The sequence below is a fragment of the Harpia harpyja genome, chromosome Z (assembly GCF_026419915.1).
Source record: "Harpia harpyja isolate bHarHar1 chromosome Z, bHarHar1 primary haplotype, whole genome shotgun sequence".
In the NCBI taxonomy this organism is placed as follows: Eukaryota; Metazoa; Chordata; class Aves; order Accipitriformes; family Accipitridae; genus Harpia; species Harpia harpyja.
The window spans coordinates 61,376,685-61,396,668 of NC_068969.1; the positions used below are offsets into that span (position 1 = coordinate 61,376,685).

Sequence of the window (19,984 nt, forward strand, 5' to 3'; positions counted from 1 at the left end):
GATGCGGTCTCACCAGAGCTGACTAGTACCTCCCTTGGCCTGCTGGCAATACTCTTCCCTATGCAGCCCAGGATGTGGTTGGCCTTCTTGGCTACAAGGACACATTGCTGGAATGTGTTCAGGTTGGTTTCTACCAAGCTTCTTCTCTGCAAAGCTGCTTTCCGAGCAGTTGACCCCCAGAATATATCAGTGGATGGGGTTTGCACTTACCTTTGCTGAAATGCATAAGGTTCCTGTCAGACCAATTCTCCAGCCTGTTGAGGTCCTTTCAAATGGCAGCACAACTATCAGGTGTGTCAAACACTCCTTCCAGTTTTGTATTGTCTGAAAACTTGTGCTCTGTTCCATCATCTAGGTCACTATTAAAGATGTTTAATAGTATTGACCCCTTGGGTATACTGCTGGTGGACTGGCCTCCAGCTGGACTTTATGCTGCTGCTCATAACCCTTTGAGCCTTGCAGTTCAGCCATTTTTCAACCCACCTCACTGTCCACTTACCCAGGCCATGTTTCATCAGTTTGTCCATGATGATATCTTGATCAGGCAGTCTGTAGTGGGCACCTGTAACAATGCCACCTATGTTGGTTTGCCTGGTCATCCTGACCCATAATCTCTCAGCTGGCTCATCATCCATCCCAAGGCAGCTTGTGCATTCCTGGTGCTCTTTCACATAAAGGGCATCTCCCTGTGTCATGGTTTAAGCCCAGCCAGCAACAAAGGCTGCTCGCTCACTCCTCCCTCTCAGTAAGATGGGGAGGAGAAAATATGATGCAAGGCTTGTGGGTCGACAGAAGGACAGGGGAGGGATCACTCACCAGTGACGGTCATGAGTGAAAACCAGACTTGATTTGGGGGGAAAAAACAAAATCAATTTATTTGTTACCAATCAAATCAGAGCAGGATAACAAGAAGTAAAACCAACTCTTAAAACGCCTTCCCCCTACCCCTCCCTCCTTCCCAGCTCAACTCCACTCTCGATTTTCTCTACCTCCTCCCCACCTCAGCAGTGCAGGGGGATGGGGAATGGGAGTTGTGGTCAGTTTGTCACACATTGTCCCTGCTGCTCCTTTCTCCTCAGGGGAAGGACTCCTTACTCTTCCCCTGCTCCAGTGTGGGATCCCTCCCATGGGAGACAGTCCTCCATGAACTTCTCTGACATGAGTCCTTCCCATGGGCTGCATTTCTTCACAAACTGCTCCAGCATGGGTCCCCTCCATAGGCTGCAGTCCTTCTGGCAGAGGCTGCTCCAGCGTGGGCTTTCCCATGGAGTCATGGCCATCTTTGGGGGCATCCACCTGCTCCGGTGTGGGGTCCTCCATGGGCTGCAAGGGAATCTGGCACACCTCCTCCCCCTCCTTCTTCACTGACCTTGGTGTCTACATTCGTGTTTCTCTCACATCCCACTCCTCTCTACTGCAGGTTTTCCCCTTCTTAAATATGTTATCCCAGAAGCGCTACCACTGTTGCTGATGGGCTCAGCCTTGGCCAGAGGTGGGTCTGACTTGGAGCTGGGGGAGCTTCTAGCAGCTTCTCACAGGAGCCACCCCTGCAGCCCCTCCTCCATGACCAAAACCCCACCACACAAACCCAGTATATTCTGTTACTGCCTTCCCAGCTTGTTCTCCTAAAGAGCCTGTATTCATTCATGGCAGCAACCTTGTCATGTGAGCCATCCTACCATGTCTTCATCATCCCAGTGAGACTGTGGCCTTGTAACTACACACAGAGCTGTGTTTCCTCCTGTTTGTTCTCCATGCTGCATGCATTAGGGCAGAGGCACTTCACATGTGCAGCCAGTCTTGCTGATTCCCAAGAATGACAGCTTTCCCTGTAGTGTTTTTCTGTAAGCCTTTCCTTATTTATGTGCATATGCTTGGGGTGACCCCACTTCAGCCCTCTTTTGATAACTATGAGGTGGTATCTCTTGTTCACATCGTCCCACATCCTTTGCTTGCCAACAGAGTCTGCTACTTTGTCACTTGATATTTGGTTGTATTTTCCCTTCTCTATTGTTCCTTGTTTAAAACTGTTCTTACCAGGGTGGCCAGCCTGTTGGTGAAGATGCTTCTGCCCACCATAGTCAGGTGGATCCCATCTCTTCCAAGCAGTCCTTGATTCTCAAAGAGGGTTCTATGGTCATAGAAACCAAAACCCTGCTGCCAACACCACTTCACAGCTGGTTGTTGATCTGCAGGATCTGTCTGCTCCTCAAGCCCTTCCTGCTAACTGGCATGATTGGGGAGAAGACTACTTGGGCCTTGACCTATATAGCTTCCCGAGCCACATAATCACACTTGGTACTTTTCAGGTCTCCCTAGCTGTATAGCTGGTGCCCAGGTGGAAGAGCAGAAGAAGTAATAGTCTGAGGGCTGGACAAGCTTTGGCAGTCTTTTAACAATGCCATGAATTCAAACCTCTAGTAAGCAGCAACACTTCTTAGATGACGAGTCAGTCAGAAGATGAGGGCCCTCCATCCCTTGCTAACGCTTGCCACTTCCCTCTTGTGCTGCTGCATGGCTCAGGTTTACTGAACACAGATGATTCATTTGACAGAGCTCCTAGCCCCTTAACTGCTATGAGGGCACTGAATCTGTTCTGTAGTTGCAAATCCTCAGGTGGAGCAGGAGCCTTCCTCCTAGTGAAAGAAGGAGCTGCCAATTCACAGGAAGAAAAAAGGGGGAAGGAGGAGGTCTCAATGTAGTTAAATATTTCAAGGGAACACTTTTTAGCATGTGAAAAGGTAAGATCTGGAGCATAGAATCCTAAAGGCTTGAAGTAGAGAACAGTCTTTCTTCCATGAAACTTCAAAGAAAATGTAAATGCCGCACAGTTTCTTTCTGCACTTAATTTCTCCTTCTTCGAGGAAGATGAGGCATCACTTAAAAGAATTATCCCATCTTTACATATTTTTGCATCAAACAAAACTAATTTCAAGTAACGTCAGCAGTCCTCTTGCTTCAGAGTAATTGAAGCAGTCTTTCTACTTTTTGCTGGTACACGAAAGATGACACAACACCCCACACAATAGAAATGGATTTTCCAACCCAGCATTTAAATCAGCTCACTTGTAAGAGCAAGGTTTCCGAAGTCTGAACACCAAGTTTACAAGTCTGAAGGTAAATACAATATAAATTGGACACTGTTTCTATTTTTTTAGGATTGGAAAGATACTGTCCTTTTTTGCCTGCTGGAGTATAAAAAGGGTGGTGACCATATAAATGGTGTGTTCAGTAAACTTTATAGTAAGTCAGGATTTCAGTGTAATCATCTGTTAATCTGTTTTCAGAGCATTTAGAAAAAATGTAATAGTGACATATTTAATATGGGTATTTATCTGTCTTGAACTTCTGTAGTTCTTCCGTAGGCTACAGGTTCCACTTGACTTAATGATGGGCCAGCAGTTGATAACTGTATATATTCTTGATTGACTAGTTCAAAGACTAATCAGAATTTGGATCTAAGACATAATATACCTTAATACAAACCAAAATGAAACTTCAGTGTCAAAGGCCCCTCAATAACCTTAATGACTATTTTAGCCTGGTACTACCATCACTTGAAATACTGTCTTTCTCCCTGCCTCGGTATTAAGAAAGGAAAACTGTTCTGAGATACTGTTTTCAGCTGATGAACTGATGTTTTAAAAAGAGATGTACAACACAAATACTACATTTCTGCAGCATGATTTTAAAATATTTCCTGTAACAATTGCCATGCTGATACTGAATGTGGGAATTCTTTAGTTTACCCAGTTATATGTAAAGATCAGCTAAGCAATTTAAAGTTCTTTCTCTATGCACTAGGTAATAATTTGAACCTGACAAAATTAGTATTTGGATGTCTTACTTTCTTATAGCTGTGCTTCAGATTTACCATTTTGCATATTTGTGCAATGAATACATTGATTCACATGCAGAGATTTAGCAATAATATTACTAAATCTTGACTGCATTCCTGTTGAGATAAACTTTGAAGTGCAGCAGCAAGCTGATCTTGGATTGTAAAACAGGAATGGTAACATATGAACAATTTTTGAGGGAAAATATTATTGATCCTTTTTTTTGTAGTAACAGAAGATGGCTCCAGTTGATTTTTGAAGTGGATACCAAGGGTTGCAGAACAGCCAAACATTGTCTGTTTCCCTGGATACTAGAGATGGGAACATAGGCCAAATACAGGGATCAGCATTTGTATAGCTGACTAGCAAACTGATCAGGAGCATGTTGACAAAGCCATTTTGAGTATTCTTTCTTGAAAACAAAACCAAATTTGACACTTGTAGTGAAATGCTCCTTTTGTTCCTTCAAACAGATAGCACAGGAAGAATACTTAGTCAGGAATCAGGGAATGTTCAACAATATGAAGCAAGTCTAGAGCATGCTTTTCCAGTGTACTCTTCTTTTTGTATTAGCAGCAATGGCTCCCTCTCTGTGCCAAGAAAGATACCATATAGAAGAAAATTTTTGCAGGTATAGAAATGTGTAAGAGCAAGACAGCTGGGTGCTTTTAAGGTTATTCTGAAAAGTCATGCAGTCACATTAAATAGCAGAGAGCAAGCACAGCCTGAAAGCACCAGGTCACTGCAAACAGATGTTTGCAGTGAAAACTTGAACAGTTGTTGCTTTGGCATGAAAACCTCTCAAAAAGTTAATCTTCAAAGGTCAAATTTATTGTCTTGACTGGAGACACAAAGCTTAAATGCTCTTACTCTTATTCCATTGAGAAGGGTAAACTACTATTTCTGTAATGCACGTGCCTTTAAATTTGGGTGTCTTTCAGTATAGCTGCCTCCCGCTTAGGATTCCTTGTCAATGTGTGTTCTTTGAGGCTAATAGTACTAATAGGTTAATTACATAAAGGTGGGAGGGGAGAATTCAGACGACTTTTGGGTGGATGAGGACTTTTACTACAGTTAATTAATGTTTAAAGAAATAGCTGAAAGAGCAGATTAATATATCCAGTGAGATTTAAAAAAAAAAAAAGAAAAAAGAGTTTTCTGTGGATGAAGAAAATGCAGTCAGTGAAGAACTATAAGTGAGGTAGAGCATTGATGAAAAATGAAAGATGTTGGGCTGATCCAGTGATCTGGATGTATTTCCATAGAAGAGTAAGGATAGCATTTCTTCTTGAAAACTTTAAAGTTTAAAAGTCTGAACTCTCTATTCTTTCTATTTTTTTAACCTCCACTTTCATAGAAGGAGTCCATTGGTACTTATGAGGGAAGGAGGTAATGGAAACAAGATGAAATTAAGACAGTAGTTTATGAAGAGGAACAGTTTCAAAGAGATCCCTAGTTCAGGGAGTTAGTTGCTTTAGATATATAGAAAGTTTGCACACCAGAACAGTAGGATTGTTGTTAGTAAAAGAAAAAAAGGAAGAATAATCCTTACTCATCAGCTGACAAAAAACCAGCTGTGCTTTGTGTCAAGTGTTCAGAAGGGGCCAGCAGCTCTCCTTCCATTGTTCTCAATTTTTTGTACATTGTTCTCAATATTTTTTGCACTCAAGGTAGGAGCCCATTTGTAAGTAAGGGCCATTCATCAGAAGTTACAACTCATGTAGCAGAATTTTCTGTAATAAACTTGCTGGAAGAGGCTGTGAGAAGAAAAGGGTACAGAGGGAATTACTGACACCTTCAAAAGCTTTTCACTGATGTAGTGTGTGATATAAAATGGCAGAAATGTGTGCTATGTAACCAAGCATAAGCATTTTGCTTACAGATTCAGTTGTTAATAAACACATGTCGGTAAATCCCTGAACAACACTTCCTTTCTTTTTATCATAAAACCTTTATCTTCGAATTTCAGGTTAAAGTACCATTGAATGGAATTCTCCCATGCTAATTATATTATCTTGGAGGAAGAAATTCAGCCTATGCTTTAGCTTACTTTTTTTGTATTATTCTGTAAGATTCACTATTTATTTGTGTTCAGATGTGAAGGTTACTGGTTCTTCTGACTAGAATTGGTATGAAATACAGTAAGATAAGATGCCTGCACACAATCAGTGTTGATGATTATTTGAGAGAGTGCTGTACCCCAGAAATAAAGAATGGAAGCAAAATAAAATGTTTGAACTGTCTATGAGTAGACCGTCTGCCTAAAGTTATGTAGCTTACGCTGTTTAGAGCAGATAGAAGTGCCATAGCTTGCTTCTGAATTGCATCCTCTTTTTCTTCTTGTTTTTTTCTAGGCTTCACTGATGCTACCTATGTTTTCACTGTCCATTGGTATCCCTAGAACAGCATAATTCCCTGTTTTATACTGCAGTTTAAAATTTTCTTTTTATCCTACTCTGGAGACTGTTTAGTACCCAGTGTCCTTCTTTTTTTAATTCTTTCTTTGTCCGTCATACTGGCCTTGGTAAATGTAAGAGATGGTATACATCTTCATTTGTCATCTGTGCAATGTGCCCCACTTAATGAATTATTCATTTGTTATATTATACATTGCAGCATGCTGTGTATGTTTTGACATATGCAGAACACAAAAGCCATGCTTTTGTATATCGCTGTGGGAGAGAAACTTTTGTAAACAGTCATTTCTTAAAGCAGCTTATTGTACCACTGTTAAAATGAGTAATAATCATGAGTTACACTACATGCTCTGTGGGCTGGTTTTCTTCAGAAGAATATTTCTGTCTCTTGGCATCGATGATGTGGAGAGATGATCGCTTAAATAAAGGAAAATTTGCATACAAAATAAGATGGAGATGGTATAAATGAGCATTGCTGAAAACAACATCACATGAAGTGACACAGCATTAACAACAGCGTAAGTATTTTGTGCTCTGAAGAAAAGTCCTGGTTATCTACAGTATTATTCAGATACTAGGCAGCAGTCAACTGATACACAAATACCTTTCCAACCTGGAAAGTTATCTAGTGCAAGAGATTGTCCAAGTTTGGATCTAGGCTCAGGAACTTACTGAACTCAAAATGCTTGGTTCAAACAAGTCATCTCATGGTAATGATGATGCTCCAGTCAGTTTTCTGCAGCCCTTGTTTAGTGCAGTACCTTTTCAAAATGAGCTGGTAGGTTTTGTAATCACAGCTGCTCAGTTCTCAACCACATGTTTTCATATTTGCTTAGGTGATGCTTTTTCAAACACTGTAAGAAATGACAGCATCTTTCTTAATGACATGGACTAAGGGAGTTAAAGAACTCTGAACATGATTGAGTCATGATTCCCAAAGATTCAGCAGAGGGGCACTTGTTTGCAGCAAGGACTGTGAATGACCTAATGTCTGGAAGGCCCTTTTGAAAAGTATTTGTAGAAATTCTGATGGAAGATTTTTTACTTCAGATTTGATTTCTGTTAGTTTGATAGAGAAAGCATTGCTGTTAATATTAATTCTGAACCTTAATTGGACTTTCGAGGGCAGAAATGAAATTATAACAGCACACTAAGAATGATTCTGAGGTGATTTACAGATGAGGAAAGGATGGTCATTCTAGATTTGCTTGGTGTTGATACCCAACCTGTTGCTTTTCTGCTTGTTGTATTCCTGGGAGAGTGTTTTTGCAATATGCTACTAATTATTGCGAAGTCTGCATGAAGGTGCTGTAAAGAGAATTGTTGGTACTGTTCTGACCACTGTTACGTGTTGATGGTTTAGAGTGGATTGTTTATCACCTGCTGGACCCTTTGGTACTTCCATGAGGTTTGTATACTTAAAAAGAAAAAACAAATGGGATCTGTGGGAGGGGACTACCACACTGACTTTAGATTTAATTCTCAGGGGCCTTCCTTTGTATGTCTGATGACATAGGTAGCCCAAGACTTCCATCAAGACACTGAAGGCCAGATGCATGTGTTACTTTTATTGCAGTAGTAGCTGAGAAAAGCTGCCTAGTTGCTATTGAAGTACAGGCTTCCAGAGTGGAATGAGTTGGAGCTGACCCTGAAATCTTGTTATTCTTCCTCAGCTGATGCCCTTATTGTTGAAAATCAGGGATGCAATATTAGCCATCCAGTCAGTCCAAATATAATTCTGCTTGTGGGCAGTAGTTTATGCTTACCTATGTTGCTTCTTAGTGTCATTATTTACAATGAAAATTGTAAGTCAGGAATTGGTATATTTGTGGCACTGCAGACTTGAAGCAGCTGAAGATGTTAGTGACCAAGTGTGATCCTTAAAATGGCAAGATACAGTCCTTAAGAAAGTCCTATTGGTCTTTGTTGCTGGTGAAGCACAGGTAATTAGGCATACCTGCTTTCTCACTCAGCTGCGTAAACACTTTGCAGTTGTGAGTCTATTGTAAGCAAGGCTCACTTGGCTGTTGGCAATTCCCGGAAGACCCATGTGAAAGATACTAGTGTGCTTTTTGAACTCCACACCTCAAACGGAATCAAGGCTACATGGGGTTTGAACTCTCATTTTTTTCAGTACTGTCCAGATGATTTTGTGTGGTTGAGTAGAAGTTATGCAAATTAAGACTTTTTGCAAGGATAACCATTCGTTTCATGTAAAAACTGAATGTGAGCCTTCATCTCTAGTAGATCTTGCATGTGTTTGAATCAATTTTGTTCTTAGGTTTGCCTGTCTTCTGAGGGCAGAGAGGCCATTTGAAAGCTATTTGAAAACATCTGTTTCAAAACCAGATGAAACTCTGGATAAGACATTGCTTTTTCTGTTTCATAATTTAAGATTCTGTCATCTGTGCTAGAACTGCACTGTTGTTGAATGGGAGTAATTTGGAGTCATCAACTTAACTAGTAATTAAAGCTGTTCTTCCAGCTATATGTTTGTGGATGCCATGTCAGAGTAAAGGAAATATGCCGTAATCTTCACCAGAGAATGTGTAAAAATAGCAATTGGAATGTGTCAGTAGAGAAACGTTGCTGCTTGTGATCTCTCTCCATTGCTGTGTATTGTATCACGGGCTGTTTGCAGACCTTGATGTGTTGTGAAGACATTGTGGGAAAGATACAGTACGGGAGATACTGTGCATCAGGTACAAAGCGTGGCTACACAGTCTGTGCCCTGTACTGATGTAATTGCTGGTTTACAGCATATATGATACAGATGTCATTGGAATTTCCAGACACATTCATAGTTTCCTTGAGCTTTTGCCAAAAGATTTCATGGCATTTTGCCCTTAAAAAAGAGCTCAGTCCAGAACCCTTCTATCTGTAGAGGATACAGCAGTAAATCTAATAGTACTTGGTGGCAAATGCAGCAGTGTAAGTCCAGAAATTGGAATACTTCACATGAAACTCTAACTCTGGCCTACCACACTAACTCTTAAGAGCCTTATGGCTACAAAAAAGGAAAGTTGTTTGGTTTTGTTTTTTTTTTTTTTTCCCCTGACTATATTAACTTTATATGTTGGATGAAATATGAACCTTTCCTTATATTATGTTGACCACCTTCTTTAAAACCAGTTATTTGTAGTGCATTCTCTCTCCTTAGTTCTGATAATAGCCTTTTCAAAATTCTGTATGATATAAGGAAAATTTGACTTAAGTGAACAGTAGAAAATGTTAGCCTTTTAGATGATCTTGGAACTTGGGGCAAGAGAGTCTTGGGAGTTGTCTTGAAGAAGCAACTTATGGAATGGGCTTGTGAGAAGAAGGAAGACAATCATAGAATCATAGAATGGTTTGGGTTAGAAGAGACCTTAAAGATCATCTAGTTCCAACGCCCCTGCCATGGGCAGGGACACCTTCCACTCAAAGCCCTGTCCAGCCTGACCTTGAATGTTTCCAGGGATGGGGCATCTACCACCTCTCTGGGCAACCTGTTCCAGTGTTTCACCACCCTCATAGTCAAGAACTTCTTCTGTACATCTAATCTAAATCTACCTTCTTTCAGTTTAAAGACATTACCCCTTGTCCTATCATTACATGCCCTTGTAAAAAGTCCCTCCCCATCTTTCCTGCAGGCCCCCTTTAAGAACTGGAAGGCTGCTATAAGGTCTCACTGGAGCCTTCTCTTCTCCAGGCTGAAAAACCTCAACTCTCTCAGCCTGTCTTCATAGGAGAGGTGCTCCAACCTTCTGATCATTTTTGTGGCCCTCCTCTAGACCCGCTGCAGTAGGTCCATGTCCTTCTTATGTTGGGGGCCCCAGAGCTGGGTGTGGTACTCCAGGTGGGGTCTCATGGGAGCAGAGTTGAGGGGCAGAATCACCTCCCCTGACCTGCTGGTCACACTTCTTTTGATGCAGCCCCAGGATATGGCTGACTTTCTGGACTGCAAACACAAAAGAGACTGAAGAAATTTATAGAAATAGAAGTATACTCTACAAGCAGTAGGTGTTCTGTTCTTTAACTTGATTGCCTTGTCAAAAGTGCAGAAGATAGAAAAACTTTTAAGGAAAGGTATTCACAAAAAGATTTGTCTAGGGTTACCACGAAAAGAGATTTGCAAAAAACGGTAGGGTTTGGTAGATGAAATAATAGTACAGTGTGTTCTCAGTAGTAAACACTTAACTTCAGTGATACTTTTAAACTCTTCTCACTGTATAAAGACAACATATGTATTGTTCAGTCCCAGGCTTCCCATTTAGAATTCAAATAGCTGTAAGCAGTGTATAGCAGGAGGGATACATAATATGTGGAAAAGTAATATTTTTTGTAACACTTTCAAGTAATGCAAGCAAATATTGCTCTAGCACCAGCTGATTAATTAGAGGAAGAAGAATTTAGAGAGGGAAAAACTGGCAAAATGCATTCCAAGTACAGCAGCTTCCTCAAAAGTATTAGCTACTCATGGTACACAAATGAAGCTGTGCTGTCAACAGGGTGTAAGGCCTTAGAAAAGTGAGTAGTAACAGGATTCTGAACTACTATATACAGGCCATGTGTGGGGTACAGAGGTAGTCGTTTAAATAACCTCAGCCTGAGATAGGGGCTTTATCACTAAGGTATCCTCACAGTTTCTATAACCTGTTTTTAATGAATACTCTATGTTTTTTGTGTTTCAGAGATCCAACTTACTTTCATGAAAATTGGCTGAACAGGATCAAAACAGAAGTAGGAGATAATTGGAGGCTAAAGGTATTTGACCTACTTTGCTTGTCTGCAAATCTGTATTTCAGTTCTTAATATAATATTTTATCTAAACATTAGCATATTCCTAGGTTAAGACCTTGCTTTATAGTACAGCATTTTGAATTTTGGACCATTCTAATTACACTTATTTGTTTTTTATGTTATAGTCCTGCATAGTTTAGCAAAGAAAAGACATTTTGACTTTGTAATTAGGTTTCAATAATTTAAAAGGAAAATATTAAAATAATTTTTTTTGCATCAATTACCTCTGTTTTTCAAAAGTTGAATGAAAGATTTTTTAAAATGGAAAGTGTGAAAGTAGCATTAAAAAAAAAAGACCTCTGAGAAGCAGCTCCATAAAAAGAACAGCATAATAAGCAATTTATTTAAATAAAAATGGCAAATTGTTGTTTCTTTTTCCTTTGTCAGCTCTGCACAACTACTGAGTTTTAGGACAGGAAGTTGTATTTTTTCTGTGTTGTTTGTACTTGGCATGTTTTTTAACCATGGTCTATTTGCTTGGTCATTTGTGTCACTTTGTATTCTAGTACTTTCTTTCTCTGCACACCTTAAGGCAATAGAATTTACAGTGCTATGGCTGAGGAACATTTTGGTTTATAAAACCTGAAGAACATAGTTTCACATGCAGATGCAGATGTTAGTGTAGTTTCTGAACAGTTTTGTTCAGAGAATGATATATGTACCTTTCTAAATTGCCATTTCCAGCCTGACTACTTGGGGAAACAAAATTGTGAGTTTGTCTGTTAGTTCTCATTTCCCATAAAAACATTTTGTTCCGGCCACCAAAATCCCTTCTGAGCATCTGGGGAAGGGCTACAACTCGATTTCCAGTGAAATGCTCTACTACTTACAGGCTTATCAACATCACTGGCTGAACAGAAGGGACATACAGGTAAGCACCACCTGAGACAAGGATGGAGCATACTGCTGCTGTGTATGTTTTGACTTTTGGCCAGCAAACCTGTCAGTGTGGTCTCTGCTCTCTGCCCAGCTGTGTGCAAGTCTGGGCTTCTTTAGAATGTTTTGTCTACGATGGCTGCCAGCAAAAATGTGGGTACATTGATGAGGATATATTGACTGGCTGATGAATAAAAGATGTGATCCCTAAAAAAGCTTTGTTAGTTATGCTGCTTGTAGAGCAGTTAGTTTAAATGAACTTTTCAAAGCAGCATATGGAATTGCAGCTGAACAGCTGGATACAAGGTTTCATTTTTCTGTAAAATACTTCTGTGGCTTTTTTCTAAGGCATATTGAAGTCTTGGATATTAAATTTGGAGAACAACAAATTGAGAGCTGTTTGTTATAATAGCATTTCAGGTGATTGAAAGCAGAGCAGCAGCTTCTGTAACTCTCATATGGAGCTTGAGGAATAAATTTTTTTTGGCTCCCACCAATTTGGCAGATACTAAGGCTTAGCAGGTGTGAAGTGAAGGAGAAAAAAAAAAAAGGCTGAGCAATCTAGTAACTTCCTTACATGACTGAAGTTGGAAAAACATCACATCAAATTTCAGTTTCTTGCTGATGTCATTCCTTCTTGGTTTTCATATATCCATGTAAATAAGAACTAAAGACTGAGTATTTTTTTGTTTGAGAGATGTATACTCCAGCTTTTTGTATACATTTTTTATATCACTTCCCTTTTCGTGAAGAATACTAGAAGGCACAAATGTGATATTTTAACTCTTATTTTGTAACCAGGAAAGTAATTCTATACTTTGCCAACTGTTCTTCTTTATATGTGAGTAAACACTATTAGTAATCTAGTTGTTCAAATGTCTATCAGTCAATCCATTGTTCATAGTCTGGCTTGTAAGAACACTTTCAATCTGTGCACTTCTGTTTGTTTGTGACTAGATTTAAAATGTAGGCAACGTACTTCTGCATGACTTGGATGATAAAGACACCATGAGAAATAATTGGATTATCTCACTACCTCGCAAGTCATGATAATGAGCTGAATTATATTCTTGTGGCTAAACATGGTCGCTCTTTGCCTCTAATATCATATGGTGTTAATAGTCTCTACTTGTACAAGCTCTCAGTATTGTGGACCACGTAAAGGAGCCAGCCTAGTAGTGGAAATAAGTTAAAAAAACCAAACCAAATGTAATATGCAGCTAGTTGTACTTTGTGGAACAGTGATTAGGAGGCCCTGATAGATATTAGTGTAGGCCTGATACAGCCCTCCTAACCACTCTTGAAAGAGATAAACAGAAAATCATGTGATTGTTAACTTTGAATTGGACACTGTCCTGTATGAGGAATAAACAAGAATATATCTCAGCTTTCTCCCCCCCCCCCCCCCCCCACTTTCCGATAACTGGAAGAATGCAATCTCATTAAAAATACTTTTCCTGTTGCTGTACCAGTTTAAAACAAATGTGTAAATTCACAGGAATGTTGTTATATTCTTGGTTTCAGGGCAGGTTGTCTGATTTGAGAGAATGAGTAATGCACAGGATAGAAAAAGGGGAATGTTAGAGTTCAGGGACTTGCAAAGTAGGAAGCATTGAGCAAGCATTCTGTGTATTATAGCTGACCAGATCTTTGTCTACTATGTTTTAGTAGAGAAACATGTTGTTACTTCTTTGGGGTTAAAATTTCTGGGGCATAGCATACATTAGTGTACATAGTAGTTTATGTTTTCCCTTGGGCAACAAAAAAACCTACTTCTCACTGCTGCCTTAACTGCAATTTTATGTTGTGGTAAAAAAAAAAAAAAGGCAGGCAAAGGCATATCTCTTTCCTGATGTACAACTGAACACTTTAATATAGTCAGAGTTTAAACTGTGTACACACTAGTATTTCGTGCTGAAGAAGGCATTTTGAAGATAAAACAGCCTTTATTGAAAATGGGAAACAGCATGGAAATTTAATTCTCTTGGCAAAATTTTGCAGGAATGAAACTCCCTAATGAAGAAATAAGAATAGTTCAATGTCAAGTCATACAGGAATACCAGTAATAGAACAGAAGTTTAAACAGTTAATGATGTGATACAGTGTTGGCAATTACAGACTAAGTTGTTGGTTGACTGAGGGACGGGATAAAACTGACACCCTTTCCCCCCCCGCCTTCCATTCAGTGTGGTCCTACCTAGCTTGGGAAAGGAAGGAAATACATTGTTCAGCTTGATTTCTGACTTTTTCTGCTGGACTTTTCGCTTTGGCATTCAGACTACAGCATCAGTTTAAAGTACAATTTTATTGATGTTTATAGTAGCAATACTGTGTTCCATTACTGAATAGCTCATTCAAACAATAGGAGCCACTAGACTTTCTGCAGCTCATACAGTTTGAATGCCTTGTGTTTGATACAATATTGCAAAATGGAATAACCAATTAAATTAGAGCACAGACTACTTAGTGCTGTAATATAAGTAAACAAACGTGATTTTTGAGAATTAATTTTGACTCCCTGCAGTAGTACAGTTATGTTTGCTCTGAATTCTTCTATAGTACAAGCTGGGTTGACTGGTGGACTAATGGAAGTTAGTTTTCAGTGTACAGTATCATCTTTCTGCTACTTTCTTGTTCCTTTGCAAGGGAAGGGAGCACTTATTCATGAGCAGCTTTTTAGAAGTTTTTTTTCTGGTAAGGGTGGAAGCCTGTCATGTGAATGCTTCTTGCTTGCACAAACCAGAGATTATAGGTGTATTGTAAGCCAGCATTCATTTGTCAAAAAGATAATTAGCAACTGATATATTTAATTCTGTTTCACTATACCCTTAATTCCTAAGTCAACCATGTCTCCAGATAAAAGTTTAATGTGGGAATGCCTTCTTGTTCCGAGCCATATTGAATATTTTTTTTCTTGTCACTTAATTCAGGGAAATGTCTGTATTTGTTCTTTTGGGGATTTCTTTTTGCAGAAGACAGGTTGGAGGGGGATAATGCCCAAAGCTAGTGGTATAGTCTCTGTCCAGGCTCCGTTTATAATCAGTGAAGAGACAGGTTCCCACAGATTGCAGTTTAGAGCAGAAACCTAATGTACATAGTGGGAATGATGCATGCACACTCTTCCTTCCCTCCTTCCCCCCTGCCCCTTTTAAGTGCAGTAGGGAAGAATATGTACCTTAATTAGATATCTGAACCTGATTAAGAATTCTCTTAACACTTGCAAGTGTGCCCTATCAACACCTTCAGAGGTTATAAGGTTCTTAATTATAACCTGTGTGAAGGGAAAGACACTTCAGGACTTGAAATGTACAAGGATAAGTCAATTTACACAGAGTCTTCAGCACAAACAAGATTTCAGTCATCCATGTGATATAAGTATAAATGGAAAATTGGGGACTAGCTGTCATAACATTAGAGAGAAAACAAGAAGTTAGATAACCCATACTACCTTCTTCTTAGCCATCACAAGCTTAAGGGCATTTTTACTGTCCACGCCATCAGGCTTTCCTTTTATTGCTCAAGTATATTTATAAAGAGAGAAATCTAGACAGACTACACTTACGGACCTTCAGTTTTGAACTGGTAAGTAAATGGTAATTAAATAAAAATAGAGATTTCATATGACACGTGAGGAAAAAGAAAATCTGAGAAAAAACCTGAAAATATTGAGTCGTATGGTGTTGCCAGATCATGTGTTGACTTCAGTAACCCAGGGCACATCATCTCTGCTTTCATTCCGGTCAGTTTATGAGGTTAATGCTGTGTAATAAAGGTTAGTCTCATGCTGAACAGTGTGTGCCGATTATGTAATACTGTACTACAGCCAAGATGGCTGTAAACTGAGAGGGTAATGAGCATTTAACATCAGGAACATCCACACAGCTCTGCTGTGGATATTAGTGAAATTTAGGTGTTCAAAGAATCAATGATAACATGCAAGTTGCCTTTGTGGATGCATTAGTTCAAAGTGGATGGCCTCTCCTTGGTGATATGAGGCTGGGGAAATAAAACAGGAAATGACAGATGGAAAATAGATTGAAAATTAATAGAGATTAATCTAGAAATAATTAATAATCTATTGTTAGTTGCAACAGCTTTTGAAGTGGAATAAAGCATAGTTGTCACTATTTCCACCCCCCCACCCCCCCCACTAAGTATCATGTCTTTTCCAACAGAGGTACAGGTGCAGGGCATGGATGTGAAAGGCATTGGGAGGATAATGTACATGGTTTGTATGGAAAAGGAGGAAGTCAGGTCGCTGATGCAAGCAAATAAGCATCCATGGGCTGTCTCCAAAGGATGATAGAGTGCTTCATAGTTATGATTGATACTGGAAATTCTGTCTGGTGTGTTCTATCATTGCATGATTTATAATGGTCTTTGTTAACTAGTTATACTTAGGTTTTCCCCATGTGCTTAAGAAAAAGAGAAAAAAAAATTCTGAACAACCATCACCTGCTGTGATTTAGAGTTCTGATGTAATTGGTTGTCTAACATTTTCTTGTGCTGTTGTTCATTTTCATTCATCTCTGAAGTCTTCCTTTTAAGACCTTATGCTATGACCTGATAAATGTTACTGGAGCTACTGAGTTGCATCTCAAAACAGAAAACATTTGTGGTAGTTTCCCCCACCATGATAATTCTCTGCTAGTGGCAGTAGAACCATCTAAGTGTATTCACTGCAGACAAGTTTAAAAAAAAAAATTAAAAAAGAGAGCCGTCTGAGTAATACTGAAGATCATTGTTAAGTTTAAGCCAGTCTATAAAGAAGCTGCTTTAGCTTTATAATTGTCTGATTGTGTGCTAGATACAAAGATGGTACAGTTAACTCTTGAAAGCAATTTATCCTAGTACTGCTGATTAACAGTGGAATAAAATAGGACCTCAAAGATAAGATTTTTTTTTTTCAGTTTGTTTGCTGTTTTCTTTTTCCAAGGATGCTGCCCTGTATGTTAGTTTTGATGACAGATTTTAATCAATATAAATTTTGTTCAAGCATCTCAATTCTAAGCTCTATGGAAGTTATATAGAGGAAGATGACTCTTTCTGTTTAAGGGATTTTAATTCAAACAGTGTTTGCAAAGGAAGGGGAAAAGAAGTATTTTGTAGGTGGGTCCTTTCCATGTTGTTTCTCATTTTTTGGGATTATGTTCAAGTTCAAGGTTCCTCACAATGTTCTCATTGGTAAACTGGACTTAAATTCTGCAACATGACCTTTGCGTTTCTATGGCGCTTTCTGCAGCAGACTCAGGTAAATTATAAACTGGAAGTTTTTAATGAATCAAGTTTGACAATTATATTCCAATCAGTGCAGTATTCTTTTTGGTGATTTGACATGAAAATAAAATTATTTACATTTCTTTACATTCTTAAATCTGTTGGAGACTTTGGTTATGATTGTGCATACCATTTGAGAAGTGGTGGTGATTGCTTTTGGGCAGACAGCTAGCAGATAGTTGTAGTTCTTACAGAAACATGATATGTTACGTGTAATATTACAGGAATAGTATGCGTTTGGGAGTAGAAGGTGTAAACCTGAGAGGAAACCAAGTATTACGCTGTTATGGGATGGACAGTAAGTGTTGTTATATACTTGCTATCATGTAGCATCTCCAGTTCTCATTCTAGGTTGTCAGAATATTTGATGTGTCACTTTTCAAATCCAAGTTAATTTTTGTTTCTTGTAAGACTTAAAATTCAGTGATTATGAAGACAATCAGAATGTTCTTATATTGTAATAAGTGGTCAGCTATTGCCGCTTGTTTCCAAAAGAGAGTGGATTAATTGGAATAAAGTAATCGGATCATTATCACTTTGGATTTCATGGCTAAGTCTTTTAGTGTGTCTGTAGCCTGTTCCTTTCTTGAGATTGTCTTAGAAAAGAGACTGGATTTTGCTTTCATCACCTCATTTTGTCTATTGACTGTGTTGAAGTGTTGAGTTTGTCCCTGGTGGATCATGTTTCTTAACTGTTTTCTCTAGTGTTTCCTCAGATCTCTTGGAAGATAGATGGCTTCTGTCAGTGGACAGAATCTCCTAGCTGGATATTTTGGGAATGTAATGAATAGAAGTTTCTGTGGGCTTTAAAGACAGTTGGGATTTGAGAGTTTTCACTCTCCCTTCATTATAGTTCCACCGTTTGCCTCTGTGGCTACTGTTGTCAGCAACAGTACTTTGTGAATCCTAATTTAGTCAGGTTCAGTCCTTGCAGAACATGTTTATAGACTTCATAGAATCATTTAGATTGGAAGAGACACTTCAGATCAAGTCCAACCATTAACCTAACACTACCAAGTCCACCACTAAACCATGTCCCTAAGTGCCACGTCTACACACCTTTTAAATACCTCCAGGGATGGTGACTCAACCACTTCCCTGGGCAGCCTGTTCCAGTGCTTGACAACCCTTTCAGTGAAGAAATTTTTCCTAATACCCAATCTAACCCTCCCCTGGTGCAACTTGAGGCTGTTTCCTCCTGTCCTGTCGCTTGTTACTTGGGAAAAGAGACTGACACGCACATCGCTACAACCTCCTTTCAGATAGTTGTAGAGAGTGATAAGGTCTCCCCTGAAACCTCCTTTTCTCCAGGCTAAACAACCCCAGTTCCCTCAGCCGCTCCTCTCTCGCAGGAGACAGTGTGCTGCTACTATTATCTAAATTCCTTGCTTAAATACTTGGACATTAATTAGTGGGAATCTGTAGCAGTTACTTTCAGCAAAGATTTTTTCTAAATATCATGTATGAGATCCATTGGGCATTTTTATAATTTTTAAACGCACTCTTTATCTTAGAGACTTGATGTAAATGGATTTTTGCCAGAAAGGGAGCAGTACTCAGTGCTGGAGAATTGTGGCATAGATTCTGTACAGCAGGAGACACTTAACTGATGCCATTGGTTATGCAAGTGAACAGAAGCTATCTTTGTATGGCAGTGAAGGCATCGCTGAGAAATGTGAATTTTGCCTTGATACTGTAAGACAGACATTCAATTGTAAAGAACTGGGGGAGGGGGTGTGTGAACAAAAATGAAAGAAATAAGAGGAATAATTCATGAGAAAGTTAATAAATTAAGCTTACTTAGGTTGGAAATAAAGGGGGATATTGAGCAGTAGCTGGTTTTGGTTTGCAAGAAGAGGTTTATCTCTGCAGAAAGTAGATCACTAAGATACTTTAAGAGAAGACAGGAGGAAAAGAATGTTTCAACTTCTGGATACAACAATAATCCTAAGATAAACAAGTACTCCAAAAAAGGTTCATGCTATAGAGTCTGATCTAAAGCCTGTCCAAGACAATGTGATGTTTTTCATAAATTTAAATGGGTTCTGTCAGTTAGTAAGGATTTGTGATCAGGTGTCTGGAAGTCCGATCATAAGGGACTATTGCATAACTTTCATGATTCTAAATTAAACTGCTCAAACAGAAAGTCTCATTGTGCAAATAGATATAATTGTATGATTCTTTTGTGTGAGTCTTCTGTGATTGCCTACTTTATGATCATTTCTCTGTAATTTATTCACTCTATTTATTGTATTTCCTTCTTCTTGTCAAATAGGTAAGCAATCTGAAGAAAATTTTAAAAGGAATATTGGATTACAACCATGAGGTAGGAACTGTTTTAAGTTATCTACATTCCTTTTTGTTGCATATTTCAGTTAACCTGTTTAATGTAAATTATGTTGTACTGATTAAGTTCTGACTTTTTCTTGCAAAGTATTTGGCATACAGTGTTTCATGGCCTTTTCCCAGGTGTTAGCCTTCTCTAAAACTTCTCACATGCTTTATTGAATACTCAGACCTTCCAGAGGAGTATGGTGTGCAAATTCTGTCATACAGACAGTAGATGTCTTTGCTGACTATGTTCTGATGATGGAATTTAACAGGACCTGTGCTTGATTTTTTTTTTTTTTTTCCCCCTCCTCTGCTCCAGCTGAAGACTGCCTCTTTCCTTTTTTTTCTCTTGAGGAGAGAGAGTAAAGAGCATTTTTAGACTCTCCCCACATTAAAATTTTCAAGAAAATGTTTTAATCCTGGGATATTGGAGTCTGCCTTTGGCATTCTCTCAGACTATTG

General features: G+C 39.0%; 1 protein-coding gene across 7 annotated transcripts in view; it reads left to right on the forward strand.

Moving 5' to 3' along the window:
• Positions 1-19,984, forward strand: part of HOOK3 (hook microtubule tethering protein 3) — a 103,146-nt gene that overhangs the window by 18,098 nt on the left and 65,064 nt on the right. For 3 of the 7 annotated variants that reach the window (XM_052775857.1, XM_052775862.1, XM_052775860.1), the window contains exons 3-5: positions 10,930-11,002; positions 11,871-11,909; positions 19,467-19,517. In XM_052775857.1, coding sequence (XP_052631817.1) covers positions 10,930-11,002; positions 11,871-11,909; positions 19,467-19,517 — 163 coding nt within the window. The remainder of the gene's footprint in view (positions 1-10,929; positions 11,003-11,870; positions 11,910-19,466; positions 19,518-19,984) is intronic. The other 4 variants (XM_052775858.1, XM_052775863.1, XM_052775864.1 and 1 more) reach the window with 2 other exon arrangements.